Here is a 16,683-nt window from a genome sequence, read left to right as displayed (position 1 = left end):
GAGGATTGGTCAGCCCAGTTCCCGAAGAGCATGGCCTTGCTCTTGCCTCGGTTTACCTTGGCCTCCGAGGCCCGTTCGAACTGGTCACAGATGCACATGAGTCTGCGCATGGATAGCGGATCCGAGCAGAAAACGGCGACATCATCCATGCACAGGGAGGCCTCAACCTGAAGGCTCCTGCTGCCAGGAATAGTCACCCCTCTCAGGCTCGCATCCTTCCTGATGGACTCGGCAAAGGGCTCTATGCAACACACAAACAAGGCAGGAGAGAGGGGGCAGCCCTGCCTGACTCCAGATCTGACTGGGAAGCTATCTGATTCCCACCTATTGATTGATACTGCACTGACAATGTTGGTGTAGAGCAGTCTGATCCAATTGCAGATTCCCTCCCTAAAGCCCATTTTGGAGAGAACATCTCTCATATACCTTTGTGATATCCTGTCAAAGGCTTTCTCCTGGGTCCAGGCTGGTGAGGCAGGTGTCCCACCCCCTGTCCTGCACGTAGGCAATCGTATCCCTGAGGAGTGCGAGACTCTCAGCGATCTTCCTGCCCCGGACAGCACAGGTTTGGTCAGGGTGAATCACCGACCCTAGAGCAGACCTGACCCAGTTGGCGATGACCTTTGACAAAATGTTCAGGGATGTGCGTGCTAAGTGGATTAGGAAGTGCAGAGTTACCCAGAGATAGGGTAGGGGGGTGGGTCGGAGTGGGATGCTCTTTGGAAGGTTGGTGTGGACTCGATGGGCTGAATGGTCTACTTTCGTATTGTGGGGATTCAATGATTCTATATTAAGGGTGATGTGAGGATAAAAGGTTTTCACTCAGCAAGTAGTTAGGATTTGGAAAGCACTGTCTGGAAATGTGGTGGAGACAGGTTCAATTGATCCATTTGAGAGGGCATTGGATGGTTATTTGGATAGAAATGGTTTGCAGAAATATGGGGAAAAGACGGAAGAGTGGCACGTGGGAATAGAAGCAGGCACAGTGGAATGAATGGCCAACTTCAGTGCTGTAATAATTCTGTGATGAGTGCCAAATGTGGAACTCATCTATCTCAGAATATGAATTACATGGTGAATTCTAAACACAACATGGAGGAATCTTGGTCTCCACAGGATTTGTGTTGACTTTGGTTGACAGTGTAAAATTTCCAATGCTGCACCAGCCCTCCTGCACTCTTCACTGAACCAGGCTTGATCCCCTGGCCTGAAGGCGCAGTGGGAGATCTGCGGAGCCATGAGGTTGCAAATTGTATTGGACTAGAATTTGGCAACTGCTGATGATGGCCCACAGCACGTCATGGATGCCCAGTCTTCAACTGCTGGATCTGTTCAATGTCTGTCTCGTAGAGCACGATGATAGTGCCACACAACACAATGGAGACTATTTCAGTGTGAAGGTAGGACATCGTCTCTGGACTGCACGGTGGTCACTCTTACTGATGCTATCCTGGATAGGAACATCTGCAGCTGGTGAAGATGAGGTCAAGTATGTTATTCTCTCTTGTTGGTCTCACAGGTATGTCCTTCAGGAGCCAACTAGCTCGATCAGCCGTACTGTTGCCAAGTCACTCTTGGTAGTGGAAATCCTTCACCCGGAGTATATTTTGTGCCCTTTCCATCCTCAGTGGTACCTCCAGGTATTATTCAACATGGTGGAGCACTGATTCATCAGCCAAGGGAAGGTGGTATGTGGTATTCAACAGGAGGTTTCCTTGTTCATGTTTAACCTGAAGCCATGAGACTTCATGGGGTTTGGAGTCAATGTTGAGGACTCCCAGGGCAACTCCCTCCTGACTGTATACCACTGTGCCACCACCTGTGCTGGGTCTATCTTGCTGATGGGACAGGACATAGCTAGGGATGGTGATGGTGGTGGCTGGGACATTGTCTATAAGGTATGATTCTGTGAATATGACTGTCAGGCCGTGGGTTGAGATAGCTCCCCCAATGTTGCCAATAGCCAGCAGACGTTAGTAAGGAGGAATTTGCAGGGTCGACAGAGCTGTTTCTGCCGTTGTCCTTTCTGGTGCCTACTTTGATGTCAGGGGTCCATCTACTTTCATTTCTTTTTTCAGACTTCCCAGCAATTTGGCAGTGAAGAATCAACCACGTTGCTGTGGTCCTGGAGTCACACATGACCATAAGATGAAGGAGCAGAAGCTGGCCAGTCGGCCCATCGAGTCTGCTTTGCTGTTTGATCATGGCTGATATGTTTCTCAGTCCTATTCTCCTGCCTTCTCCCCTCAACCCTTGATCCTTTTACTCATCTCGAACCTGTCTATCTCTGTCTTGAATGCATTCAATGACTTGACCTCCACAGCCCTCTAAAGCAATGAGTTCCACCAAACCACCACCCTCTGGCTGAAATCTCAGTTATAGAGGGTCATCCCTTCACTCGGAGGCTGTGCCCTCAGGTCCTCGTCTCTCCCTTTAGTGGAAACAACAATGAGTTTGTGACTGATCTGAAAATCTTCAACTCCAGTTTCCTGTCTTATCCTCATAACCATCAATTCCCTTACTAATTAAAAATCTGTTCATCTCAGCCTTGAATATAATTAATGGCTCAATCTTGCCAGCCCTCTGTGAATTGAATCATTACTCTCGGAGAAGAGATTCCTCCTCACCTCTGCCCTAAATGTACAATGCCCTTATCCTGAGATGATGCCCTCTGGTCCTAGACTCTCCCATAAGGGGAAACCACCTTTTGACATCTATCCTGTGAAGTCCCTTAAAGAATCTTGTATGTTTTAATAAGGTTCTTCTAAACTCCGATAAGTATATACCCAACCTCTCCTCACAAGACAGTGCATTATATCCCTGAAGGTCACCGAGTCTTCCTCAATGCAATATTCCTATTTTCACTGTACAAAGGTGACTCTTCAGAATTCCTACGGGTTGCACAGACTAGGCTTGATTCCATTGGAGATTGGAAGAGCGGGGGGGGTGATTTGATACAAGTGTATAAGATCCTGACTGATGTTGACAAGGTGGATGTGGAAATGATTCTTCCCTGTCATAGGTGAGCCCGCAACTAGTCACTGCTAAATAATTAGAGCACTCCCTTTTAGGACAGAGAGAATATTTTCTCTGAGGATTATGTGAATTTGGAATTCTCTGTCTCAGAAGATGATTGAGGTGGAGTCTGAATATTTTTCAGACAGAGGTAGATTAATTCCATTGCTGAACAGGAACCTTAAGGTTATTGGGAGTAGATGAGAACATGAAATGTGAAATAAATGCAGATCAGCCATGACCTTATTGCATGGCAGTGTCGACCTAAGGGGCCAAATGACATATTTCTGCTTGGTTTGCATGCTTTACACAAGCATCAGTGCATATGAACATACAAACCCAGCACAGTATGTTTTAGAATCAACCAGAGAGAACAGGTTATGCTATTAGACTTGGCATTGTGTAATGTGACAGGATTAATGAGTGACCTCAGAGTAAAGGCACCTGTTGCAGTGACCACATCATTGCATTTTACACACAGTTTGAGGGGGAGAAGATTGGGTCTGAGACTAGTATTCACCTGAATACTAATAAACTAGTGGAATCACTAGAGTCCCAGAGGACTGGAAAATCGATAACGTGATACTCCTGTTTAAAAAGGGAGTAAGGCAAAAGGTCGATTAGCCTAACCTTGGTTGTGGGTAAGATTTTGGAGTTTGTTGTGAAGAATGAAATTTCTCTGTACTTGTAAGTGTACAGTAGAATAGGGCAAAGTCAACATGGTTTCGTCAAGGTAAGGTCAAGCCTGACAAATCTGCTAGAATTCTTTGAGGAGTAACAGGTTAGACCAAGGAGAGCCAATGGATGTTAGCGACCTGGACTTCAAGAAGGCCTTTGACAAGATGCCACACAGAAGGCTGTGGAGTAAGATAAGGGCCCATGGTGTCAGAGGTAAGTGCTAGCGTGATAGAAGCTTGGCTGTCTGGCAGAAAGCAGACAGTGGGGATAAAAGGGTCCTTCTCAGGATGGCAGCTGGTGACAAGTGATGTTCCGCAAGGGTGTCAGTATAAACGTTTCACTTTATACATAAATGATCTAGATGAAGGAACTGAGGGTAAACTGGCTAAGTTTGCGGATGATACAAAGATAGTTAGAGGGACAGATAGCATTGAGGTGGTGGGGAGGCTGCAGACAGATTTGGACAGGTTAGGGGAGTGGGCAAACAATTAACAGATGGAATACAATGTGGGAAAGTGTGAGGTCATGCACTTTGGTATGAAGAATAGAGGAATGGACTATTTTCTAAATGGGGGGAAAAATTCAGAAGGTTGAAATGCAAAGAGACTTGGGAGTTCAGTCCAGGATTCTCTCAAGGTAAACTTGCAGATTGAGTCAGTAGTTAGGAAGACAAATGCAATGTTGGTATTTATTTTGAGAGGACGTGAATATAGAAGTAGGTATGTCCTCCAGACACTCCATAAGGATCTGGTCACACCACATTTGGAGTATTGTGCGTAGTTTTGGGCCACGTATCTCAGGAAAGATGTACTGACCCTGGAGCGTGTTTAGAGGAGGTCACGGGAATGGTCCCAGGAATGAAAAGTGGAACATTTGAAGACTCTGGATCGAGACTTGATGAAGTTTAGAAGGATGAGGCGGGGATCTAATTGAAACATACAGAATACTGAATGGCCTGGACAGAGTAGATGTTGGGAAGATGTTTCCATTGGTAGGAGAAACTAGGCCCCAAGGGCACAGCCTTAGAGTAAAGGGAACACCTTTTAGAATGGAGAGAAGGAGAAACTTCTTTAGCCTGAGAGTGGTGAATCTATGGAATTCATTGCCAGAGAAGGCTGTGGAGGCCAGGTCATTGAGTATATTTAATTTGGAGATAGATAGGTTCTTGATTGTAAAGGCAATCAAGGGTTATGGGGAGAAAGCAAGAAAATGGGGTTGATAAACACATCAGCCATGATTGAATAGTGGAGCAGACTCGATGGGCTGAATGGCCTAATTTATGCTCTTGTGTCCTAATGGTCTTAGCATGCAGCTTCAATTAATGGAGTTAGGAAGGGCTGCCCTGTCACCCCTGCCCTGTTTGTGTGTTACGTAGAATCCTTTGCTGTGTTCATTAAGAAGGGGGGGTGACTTCTGCAGGTAGCTGAGAAACTTGGTTCAGAGCCTCTTCTACATGAGCAACGTCACTGTCCTTTGCTCAGACTCATGAGATAAACCTGGTATTGGGCGGCACGGTGGCTCAGTGCTTAGCACTGTTGCCTCACAGCAGCAGCGTCCCAGGTTCGACTCAAGCCTTGGGTGACTGCCTGTGTGGAGTTTGCGCATTCTCCCCGTGTCTGCGTGGGTTTCCTCTGGGTGCTCCGGTTTCCTCCCACAGTCCAAAGATGTGCAGGTCAAGTGAATTGGCCATGGTGAATTGGCCATGCTAAATTGCCCATAGAGTTAGGTGCATTAGTCAGAGGGAAACGGGTCTGGATGGGTTCCTCTTCGGAAGGTCGGTGTGGACTGGTTGGGCCGAAGGGCCTGTTTCCACACTGTAGGGAATCTAATCTAAATCGAGACAAGAGTGAGGTCAGGGCGTCTTCAGGAAATGGGCCAATGCTTTGTCTTTCACCGTCAGGACAGATTACCTGAAGCTTCTAGAAATGGAAGGCTGGGTGTGCACCAAAAACTGAGCAAAGTTTATATTGAAGTTGAAACAGAAGTTGATCATATGAGAGTGATGTTGACTCTTAACCACGGCTAAAAACCTGAAGTGGGTTGCTCTCAGTACAGCAGGTCTGGTCCACATCCTACTCTTGTCCCAGATTTTTCTGATCAACCGGTTCAGAGACATTGGTATCTCTTGAGCAAGTGGGACTTAAACCCAGATCTACTAGCTCTGAGGCAGGGATGCTATTGGCACTACCCCAATCCTGTACCCCAGATATCACCAAATCCATGACAGAATCTGTTACAACAAAAGTTCAAACTGAACATCATTGTTTATTTGAACTTTTGAAGAAAATACAATGGAAGAATTCTGATAACGATTTAGTACAAAAATCAAAGTAGAAGCAACCTGCTTGAGAATTGTTGATTCAGTTTACAACAAACAGGAAATATAAAACATTTTAACATAATAGCAAAACAATTCTGCTTTCCTTCCAATCCCCCTTTCTCAGCACTTCGCCTTCATCAATATAGGGAAGGTGAGGAGTGATTTGATTTTTTTTTTTAAGATTCCCTACAGCGTGGAAACAGGCCCTTCGGCCCAACCAGTCCACACTGACCCTCCGAAGAGTAACCCACCCAGAACCATTTCCCTCTGACTAATGCACCTAACACTACGGGCAATTTAGCATGACCAATTCACCCTGACCTGCACATCTTTGGACTGTGGGAGGAAACCGGAGCACCCGGAGGAAACCCACGCAGACACGGGGGGAACGTGCAAACTCCACACACAGAGGCCCAAAGCTGGAATCAAACCTGGTGCTGTGAGGCCGCAGTGCTAACTACCGTGCCACCCACAGAGTATTAAGAGAAGTGACAAGGTCAACAGAGAGAAGCCATGTCTGCTAGTTAGGGAGTGAAGGAAGAGGAGATGGACCTTTGTTATGTACTAGATCTCTCAAAATATATTAAGATGAGCCTAGACCCTCACTTTTTCTTACTTTAAAGGCAAGTGCCAGGCATTGCATTTTGGATGCAATTCCAGCAGCAGAAAGAGAACCCCAGCTTTTAACTGTAACAGAGAGGAGGGAGAACAACTTTCACATCTAGCTTCAAGACTCCAGCAGCAACTGCTGCTGAAAAACTAAAACCCCTGGCTCTGGGGAGCTTGACCCACCCATTCAGGCTGTCTTCAGGAGTGATGGCAAGAAATATTTCCACATATAATGGGGGGGGGGAGAGAGAATGAAATTTGGAACTCTCCGCTCAATGGGTCTGGACTGATCTTCAATGACTAGGAAACATTTTGTATCGCTTATGTATTTAATTTTCCACAGAGGGCTGTCAAATCAAACTCAAGGAAAGGAGGAGACCCCTTTGATCAAAGACCCTGGATTTAAGGAGGGTCTTAACAAAGTAGAGCACACGACAGACTTAGGAAGATTTTGAAGACTGAGCACTGCCTGGACAGCTGAAGGAATGGCCTTCAGCACTGGGGTGAAGGGAAGAGGGGCTTTTGAGTTATAAGGAGAGGCTGGATAAGCTGGGACTTTTCCCACTGGAGCATGGGAGCTTGATGGGTGACCTTATAGAGATTTATAAAATTATGAGAGGTATAGATAAAGAGAAAGGCAGGTATCCTTTCCCAAAAGGTGGGCGGTTTCAAAATGATGGGGCACATTTTTACGGTGAGAGGAGGAAAAAAAAAATGAAGGGAATTTTGTTGCAGCTGTACAAGACATTGGTTAGGCCACTGTTGGAATATTGCATGCAGTCCTGGTCTCCTTCCTATTGGAACGATGTTGTGAAACTTGAAAGGGTTCAGAAAAGATTTACGAGGACATTGCCAGGTTCTGAAAACAGGCTGGGTCTGCTTTCTCTGGAGCGTCGGAGGCTGAGGGGTGACCTTATAGAGGTTTATAAAATCATATGGGGCATGGGTAGGGGAAGTAGACAAAGTCCTTTTCCTGGGGTGGGGGAGTCCAGAACTAGAGAGCATAGGTTTAGGGTGAGAGGGGAAAGATAGAAAAAAGACATGAGGGGCAACTTTTTCACACAGAGGGTGGCACATGTATGGAATGAGCTGCCAGAGGAAGTGGTGGAGGCTGGTACAATTGCAACATTTAAAAGGCATTTGGATGGGTATATGAATAGGAAGGGTTTGGAGGGATATGGGCTGGGTGCTGGCAGGTGGGACTAGATTGGGTCGGGATATCTGGTCGGCATGGACGGGTTGGACCGAAGGGTCTGTTTCCATGCTGTACATCTCTATGACTATGTGTGAAATATACTTCTAGAGGGAGTGATGGATGCAGATACAGTTACAATGTTTAAAAGACATTTAGGCAAGTATATGAAAAAGAAATGTTTGGAGGAATATAGGCCAAGGGCAGGCAGATGGGACTGGTTTAGTTTGGAATTATGGCCAATAGGGATTGGTTGGTCCAAAGGGTCGATTTCCATGCTGTTTGATTCTATGAGGCTAGAATTGGAGGAGCACAGGAATCTGGAAAGCTAGAGGATGTTACAGGGGTTGGGATCATGGAGGGATTTTAAGTAGAGGATAGATATTTTAAAGTCAAGGTGTTGCCAGCACAAGACCTACACAGGTTAGTGAGCAGAGGGGTGACAGGTGAGCAGGACTTGGTGCAAGTTGGGATGCAGGCAGTGAAGTTTTGGAAAGGCTGAAATCTGTACAGGGTGAATGGCAAGAGGCCAGAAGGAGTATGTTTGAACAGTAAAATCTAGAGAGGCTTGAATCAGTGTTTCAGTGGCAGTGAAAAGGGATAAAATTACAGAGGAAATAGATGATCTTCATCATTTTCATCGATACCAACTGCCCCACTCTTTCTGTTCCCTGCAGCTGTTTGATGAACAGCTCTGTTTGAGCTGCCCTCGGTTTCACAAACTTCATCCTCCCAATCCCAAAACAGCAGTTGTTCTCTACTCCCTCCCATGGCTGGAAACAGGCCGAGAGGTTAAAAACAGCAGGACTGCCTGTCACCAGTGCTCACATCAACTCCACCCTGCCCAAGATTAAACCATGATTAGCGACTCTCAGCAAGATTCAGTGACTGAATACACCCAAATAGACTCTGTCACTCTGACCCGGGAGCAAGAATTGAGTCACGTGACAAACCACAGAGCAACTAGCTGATGCTTTAGTCCCTCAAATTCCAGGCATCCCATCATCCACAAAGCACAGTAAACTAAATTGGGTGTAAAAGTACAAAATAACGCCCACAAAACTCTGAAAAGAGAAGGCATTGGGTATACCCTTCTTGCATGACTGAGCTTTCAATTTGAGAATAAAACAGACATTCATTGTGTCAACGTGCCTGAGAAAAATAAAGTCTATAGCTGTTGCTAAAGGTAATGAAGACCTCTTCACAGTTTCAAGAGGCTGAATTCCGGCCTTCTCTTGTCCCAATCCTGTACTAATTGCATCTCCGGATACACAAACAGCATCACGACTCCACTGGGATTGATGGTGACAGTGAACTTGGTGTCGATCTCCAGCTGGTGCAGGACCCGCCCTGAATAAACATCCTGCATCTAAATCCAGAAGAAACAAAAGGACCAAGACAGAGCACATGAGAGGCAGTACTCTCTCACAACCTGGGCGATGAACTCAAAACTGTTCACCGACTTCCTGTCAGGCAAAGAATGTTTTACAAATAGAATGAGAGTGTAAATCTTACATTAGAATAAGAGCAACAGAGATGAGTTCGGCTTATTCCTGAGATGAGGGTATTACCTTATGAGGAAAAGTTGGGCATGTAAAAATTTAGAAAAATGAAAGGTGATCTTATTGAAACACAGAACATCCTGGAGGTGTACATTGAGAGAATGAGTCCCCCTTCTGGGGAAAATTTGATTTAGGAAATACAATTTAAAAAGAAAGGAGCTCCCATTTAAGACAGAGATGAAGATAATTTATTTCACTCAGAGTACTATGATTTTATGGAACTCTCTTCCCCAGACAGTCATTGAGCAAGACTGTATCATTTTAAAGTTACACACAAACATTATTCTTGGGTTTGTATTTGCAGCCTGGATTTCCATATCTGCAATTCTAATTGAAGTAGCCAATGTATTTGTAACGAGAGACTCCAGCTAGTGGGAGTACTACAGGGTGCTGGGTTTAAATAGCACCCATTGTAAATATGGAAGTGGGGAGACAGCTCTGTCGTTTTCTTGCTACCTGAGGAAAAGATGTCGGGTAAAACATCACTGATGTCCCGGAGGAGAGTTCAGATGCAGATTCTCCAAATGCAACCTGGCAGGGGCTTGCAGCATCCGAATTTCATCAAACCTACAGCACTCTATCATTCAGAGCCAGTGATCAGGCTCCTACTCCCTTCATCGCACCCTGTCAGTATATTTCTATTGCCTCCTCCTTTATCTGTTTACATAATCTCCCATTAAACTTATCTATACTGTTTGTATCAACCCCTTCCCATGGGGGAAAATGTCCCACATTTGGACTGTTCTGGGTAAGGAAGTTTCTCCTGAAATCCAGGGAATTCCCTCTCTGCATCCTCCCAGCTGTCAAATCCATTAATAGAATCCCTACAGTGCAGATAGAGGCCACTTGGCCCATCAAGTTTACACCAATCCCTCTGAACAGCATCCCAGTCAGACTCGTCATTTACCATAACTAATCCCCTAAGCTTACACATCCCTGGACACTACTAGGCAAGTTAGCATGGCCAATCCACCTACACTACACATCTCTGGCCATTGGGAGGAAACCGGAGCACCCGGAGGAAACCCCGCAGACACGGAGAGAATGTGCAAACTCCACACAGACAGAGTCACCCGAGACTGGAATCAAACCTGGGTCCTTGGCGCTGTGAGGCAGCAGTGCTAACCACTGAGGCACCGTGCCTCCATTCATAATTTTAAAACAAAGTTCTCAGGTCTGACTTTACCTGGGAAAAGAGCCTCAGCCTGTTCAAACGTCCCTGAGAGTTCTGACCTCTTCATTATGCTCATGAAGCTGTTTTGCTTCAGTAATATCCTGTTCAAACCACAAAAGGCAAACCATACTCACTGAGAACAGCTGAGGGGCAGTGATGTTGAGCTGGCCAAGAGACGTCGTGTAGTGATAAGGCATGTCAGTGCGCTGACTGAAGAAAGCCAGTGCCATAGTTGATGAGGAAAGCTGTCGCATCCAGACTTCGATATTGTTCTTACCCTGGGGTGAGGGAGGGGAATGGGTAAAACAATAGCGGTTGAAAACCGGTTGGCCGCGACGTGCTGCAAAAATAGTGGCAAGTTAACAATTATCAATGTGAAAATCCACAGTCATGTTCCAAATTTTGATTTGTGCTGTTTTCATTGTCCTGCGTTGGCATTGCACGATCAGCATCTCATTCTTAGCCTCAACAAACTGGTTGTATCCATTCATAAATTGGCTATTAAAAACAGATTTAACTTCTGAGTTTAACAGTGCAAATACCTTCCAACAGTATGGATATAGTTACAGATCATAGACATGTACAGCACAGAAGCAGACCCTTCGGTCCAACTTGTCCATCCCGACCAGATATCCCAACTCAATCTAGTCCCACCTGCCAGCACCCGGCCCATATCCCTCCAAACCCTTCCTGTTCATATACCTGATTAACGATTGCTAGTCAGCTTTTCCAGCCCAGAAGGACATCAATTTAGAACATTAATTTTCATTCCTTCGGATAATCAATTGTTGTTGGGAGATGTTTTGGTGACAGCACACTCCTTATGCATTTAAGAAATCTCTATTCCATTATTTAACGGCATATCTTGTATGGTTTGTGTACTGTAACTTATCACTAATAATGATCAAATCTAGCACATGGATTATTGTTTGTGCTACTCGAATGGGCTGATTAAAATCATTGATATTTTTGTTGAAGGGAGAAAGGGCAGGAGATTAAGATTGAACAGTTGGATCAGCCATGGATTTGAATCTTGCTAACTTAATACCCAAAAAAAAAGGAGACTCCAGGATTTTCATGTTAAAGCAGGATACTCCTTTGGCACTTACCTAATGGGAAAAAGCACATGTACACAAAGATGCTAATGTTGTGCCTGTGGACGAAATAGTGGAGGTTGGATTCAGTTGCATGGAAAGTTATGGAAAAATTTAAAAGGTTGGGAGGGCTCAGCAGAGGATATCAAAGAATCCAGAAGATGAAATAGGACATAGTATGGAAGGGGTTAGGAATCTAACTTCAGATGCAACAGATGGTTGGGGCGGCAGGGTGGCTCAGTGGTTAGCACTGCTGCCTCACAGCACTGGGGACCTGGGATCAATTACAGCTTTGGGCGACTGCCTGTGTGGAGTTTGCACATTCTCCCCGTGTCTGCATGGGTTTCCTCCGGGTGCTCCGGTTTCCTCCCACAGTCCAAAGATGAGGTGAATTGGTCATGCTAAAATGCCCATAGTGTTAGGTGCATTAGTCAGGGGTAAATACTGGGTAGGGGAATGGGTCTGGATGGGTTACTCTTCGGAGGGTCGGTGTGGACTTGTTGGGCTGAAGGGCCTGTTTCCATACTGTAGGGAATCTAATCTAACCTAATCATAAGGGGACAACTATGAGAAGGGATCAGCTGATGCAAGACTGAGGGTATTGTACTTAAAAGTACCAAGTATACAAAACGAGGTAAATGAGCTTGTAGCACAAATTGAAATTGATGTTGTGGATATCACAGATACAAAGCAATAAGGGCTGGGAACTAAATATCCAAGGATACAATAGGATAGGCAGAGGTGGGTGGGGCTGCCTTGTTAGTACAAAATGAAATTAAATCAAGAGCAGAAGCGATATAGAGTAGGAGGGCGTAGAACCTGTGTGGGTAGAGTTGAGGAACACAAAGGTAAAATGGCCCAGATGGGAGTTATGTACAGGCCTCCTGGCAATAGTCAGGATTTGGGAAACAAAAACACAAATCAGGGGATAGAAAAGGCATGTAAGAAAGGCATTACTGCAATAATCTTCAATATGCAGGTGGACTGGCAAAATCAGGTTGGTAGCAGATCACAAGAATTTATGAAAGAAACTTGTGGAGCCCAATAGGGAAGAGGCAATTCTGGATTTAGTGATGTGTAATGAGGTAGACATGATTAAGGAGCTTCAGTGTAGGAACACCTCGGGGTCAGCGACCATAGTGGATTCTGAGCGGGAGAAGCTTGATTCAGATAAAATGGTATCACAACTGAGTAAAGATAACTACAAAGACATAAGGAAGGAGATGACCAGAGTTGGTTGGAAGGGAAACCTAGCAGGAAGTCAATGGAGCAGCCATTGCAGGAATTTCTGGGGGTAATTCAGGAGGCTCAGCAGAAGTTCATCACAAGGAAGAATTATTTTCTAAATGTGAAAAGGCTTCAGAAATCTGAAGCACAAAGGGACTTCAAATCCTGGTTTATCTTAAAAATTAATATGGGAAGGCAAATGCAAGTCAGCATTCGTTTCCAGAGGGCTAGAATATAAGAGTTGAGGTATACTGCTGAGGCTGCATTAGGCTCTGGTCAGGCAGCATTTGGAATATTGTGAACAGTTTTGGGGTCCATATCTAAGGAGGGATGTGCTGACGTTGCAGGGGGTCCAGAGGAGGTTTACAGGAATGAGGGCTTGTCATATGAGGAGCAGTTGAGGACACTGGGCCTGTACATGATGGAGTTTAGAAGGAGAGGGAATCTCATTGAAACTTAGAGAATACTGAAAGGCCTGGATAGAGTGAATGTGAAGATGATGTTTCCACTGGTAAGAGACACTAGGACCTGAGGGCACAGCCTCAGAGTGAAGGGAGATGAGGAGTTAGTTCTTCAGCCAGTGGGTGGTGAATTTGTAGGGCTCACTGCTGCAGAGGGCAGTGGAGGCCAAGTCATTAAGTGTGGTTAAGTCAGAGACAGATAGGTTCTTGATTAGTAAGGGGGGGGGGGTCAAAGGTTACAGGAAGGCGGCTAAATTGAGCAACGTATCAGCCACGTTTGAATGGTGGAGCAGACGATGGGCAAAATGGCCTAAATTGTGCTCCAATGTCTTAAGGACATGTTCAAGACTGAACCTGGAGATACAGTGATTTAAAATGTCAACTTTACATTTTACTGTTTCTTTTCTGACCTTTTCTCTCTTAAACCTCTTTCTTATTCTTTCTACCCCAGAAAGAAGTTTTTTTTTAAATCAGTCCTGGGTGGAAAATAAAGTTTCAGGTGACTAAGCAGCAATCAGATACCTACCAGCTTTGATCAGAGATTAATGATTAATCAATGACAGTGTACAGACTGTACACAGAATGTGTCATTAAATAGCAACATAAGGATTCCCTAATATCTTTCATTAGGAGGTTTTGCTGCAACATCACCAAAAATCACTAACTATTGACTAACTGAAAGAATGAAATTTAACAGTTTAAATTCTTTTGCATGAATTTCCTAATTTGTCTCTAATTTATCCTCCCCTTTTATTTATTAGCTTACTGGTTAGTGAGATATGCTGTTGATCTCAGACGTCCTTTTATCCTTACTGTTTTGCAACTGGCTCACACTGCCAGCACAAAACATTTTTGAGCTTCACACCTTGGCAGGAACAAACCTTAAAAATTGGTTCAAATGTGAAATGCCCCATTCCCGAAAGATCCAGGTAATTGTGCCAATGTAACAGTTAGTGAATGCCCGATTTCTGAACCAGATCCAATCACTGATCCCCTTGTTCCACACCTCTTTCACATTGGCTCTTCGATTCTCAGGGTGTACCCAACCATGTTTGACCAGGATTGTGCCAATCTCCTGCCAGGACTGTGAACTCTATAGTCACTGTTAACCAGTAAGAGATAGCACATGCTAATCCACACATGCCAATTTTAATAGTTCTCAACTTGACCTAACTTAGAATAACTTGACCTATCTTATGAGAGATGAAAATGACACGGGACTATTCAGTCCTTGCGCCTTAAAAGGCAGTTTTGCTTTCTTGGCAACACAGATATCCCATAATCCTTTATTCTCATCACGTACTTTGGTACTGGGCCCAATCCACCTCAAAGCACAGCAGCTCCTTGCTGTTCCATTCCTTCCTGCACTCACCTTCAGTAGCATTTGGCCCTGCACTCCCAGTGGATCCTGGCTAATCCTGATTAGCAGCTTGTTTTGTAGGATGGAAGCTTCCTTCAAGGTGATCGCCCGCAAATCATTAGACATAAAGAGGGGAGCAGCGAGAATGGCCCAGAGAGCCATCTGGGACTTAGACTGCTCATAACTCAGGCCGAAGTTCCCGATAATTAACTAGAGGAAAGAAATATCAAAAAAGGTGCATAAGAGAAATGGAGATAGCACACCACTGTGACTAACAATGCAACAAATATAACCTGCATTCACATAGCACCCTTTTTAAAAAAAAACCCCTTAACTGAGTAAACTATCCCAAGGCACTTTGCAGTAATGTAAACCAATCACCATTTGAAGGCAAGGGAGTACTTAATGAATTACAGGACACTAGTATAGCCAGGTAGACCTCAGAAATAGGCATCCTGATTAGGGTTGTTAATCTGGTCCAATTAGAGAGCCCTGGCTGACAGGTAAAAACAGGAGTGTCTCCCCCTCCAACTCTATTTTGATTTAGTCCCTACCCTCCCCCTCACTGTTTTGATCACACAGCACTGCCCTTTGATGTGAAGGGCACTGCTTGTCACTGGCCACTCGGGTGTTTTCCTATCTTCCTGGTGGTGGAAATTGAATAAAGATTCGTGCACCTTGTGTCTCTCGCTGTGTCTCACACCTGCACACAGACAACATGGGTGCTGGGGAAAAAATAAGCACTACCGCAGTTAGGCGGTAGTCTGGGGGTTAAATTTATTTTTAAAAAAAGAAAGAGAAGGAAAAAAAAAAAAAACAGGAGTGTCAGAGGTTCTGCTCACTCTGAGACCTGGCTCCGAGGAAGCTGGAACAGTGTTAAGAACGCTCATTGGGTAAACAAAGGGTGGCCTCAGTGGGGTTATTTCAACCAGGAAGCTCAGAGGAGCAGAGGCATTTTGGGGTGCTTGTGCACAGATCCCTGAAGGTGGCTGGAAAGGGTAGTTAAGGAGGCATATGAGACTCTTGCCTTTATCAGTCAAGACACTGGTTATAATAACAGGGTGGTCATGTTGGAGCTGTACAGAACTTTGGTTTAGGCTGTGGTTAGAGTACTGGTCACCACCCTATAAGAATATGATTGCCCTGGAGGGGGTGCAGAGAAGATTCAGCAGGATGTTGCCTGGGACGAAGCATTTCAGCTCTGAAAAGACGCTGGATAAGCTCAGATGGTTTTCTTTGGAGCAAAGTAGTTTGAGTGGGGGTCCTGAGGTGTATAAGATAATGAGGGATATGGATAGGGTGGACAGAAATTCCCAGTTGAAGGGTCAATAACAAGGGGATTCACTTTCATGATGAAAGACAGGGGGTTTAGAGGGAATTTGAGGGAAAATTCTTTCACCTAGAGTGTGGTAGGGGTGTGGAATGTGCTCCTGGGAAGGTAGTTGGGGCAAGAAACCTCATAAGCTTTCATAAGCACTTGGGATGAGCACTTGAGATATCATAACATTTGAAGCTATGGGTCTCGTATAGAAAATGGGATGAGTGTAGGAAGTATTACATTTTTGGAGGGGGGGGGGGGTACAAACCTCTCCTCTACTGTATAATTCTATGAATTTGACAACAATACTAGATCAGGTAATATCAGCCTTAGGAGCATCTCAAAGAAGACGGAAGACAGGTGGAAAATTGGAGATGTTTAGGGAGTGAGTTCGTGGCCTGGGCAGCTGAAGACACACCCATGAGCTACGTTCCCCCGAATTTGATTTTCCTCCCAAATCCGTGCACAGCAATGGTTTCCAGAACCAGAAGTCAATGCATCAGCACACTGAACGCCACACGCACAACCTCCGAACAGACGTGTGGATACTGAGTGTCGGAGAAATGGGAATTAGGATGTGCAAGATGGCCAAAGCTGGAAAGCTTCGGGCTGGATGGGAGGGAGGGTGAAACATTTGAAAACGAGGACGAGAAGTCGAAGCACTAAGGTGTCA

The 16,683-nt window shown here is 45.0% G+C and overlaps 2 protein-coding genes across 4 annotated transcripts in view; one reads left to right on the top strand and one right to left on the bottom strand.

The window, feature by feature from the left end:
* Positions 1 to 16,683, top strand: part of serhl (serine hydrolase like) — a 99,665-nt gene that overhangs the window by 53,391 nt on the left and 29,591 nt on the right. The gene's annotated exons all lie outside the window — the stretch shown is intronic.
* naga (N-acetylgalactosaminidase, alpha) overlaps positions 1 to 16,683 on the bottom strand; it is a 33,538-nt gene that overhangs the window by 5,382 nt on the left and 11,473 nt on the right. The window contains exons 7-9 of one of the 2 annotated variants that reach the window (XM_043679986.1): positions 14,705 to 14,902; positions 10,685 to 10,828; positions 8,776 to 9,183 (exon numbers count right to left, since the gene is read on the bottom strand). In XM_043679986.1, the coding sequence (XP_043535921.1) occupies positions 9,016 to 9,183; positions 10,685 to 10,828; positions 14,705 to 14,902 (510 nt within the window). In that variant the 3' untranslated portion in view covers positions 8,776 to 9,015. Of the gene's footprint in view, positions 1 to 8,775; positions 9,184 to 10,684; positions 10,829 to 14,704; positions 14,903 to 16,683 lie in introns of those variants that run through there. The other variant, XM_043679987.1, reaches the window with a different exon arrangement.

The sequence above is a fragment of the Chiloscyllium plagiosum genome, chromosome 39, assembly GCF_004010195.1.
Source record: "Chiloscyllium plagiosum isolate BGI_BamShark_2017 chromosome 39, ASM401019v2, whole genome shotgun sequence".
Taxonomy (NCBI): domain Eukaryota; kingdom Metazoa; phylum Chordata; class Chondrichthyes; order Orectolobiformes; family Hemiscylliidae; genus Chiloscyllium; species Chiloscyllium plagiosum.
The sequence above is the reverse complement of the archived record's forward strand: the minus strand, read 5'-3'. Positions and strand labels throughout refer to the sequence as shown.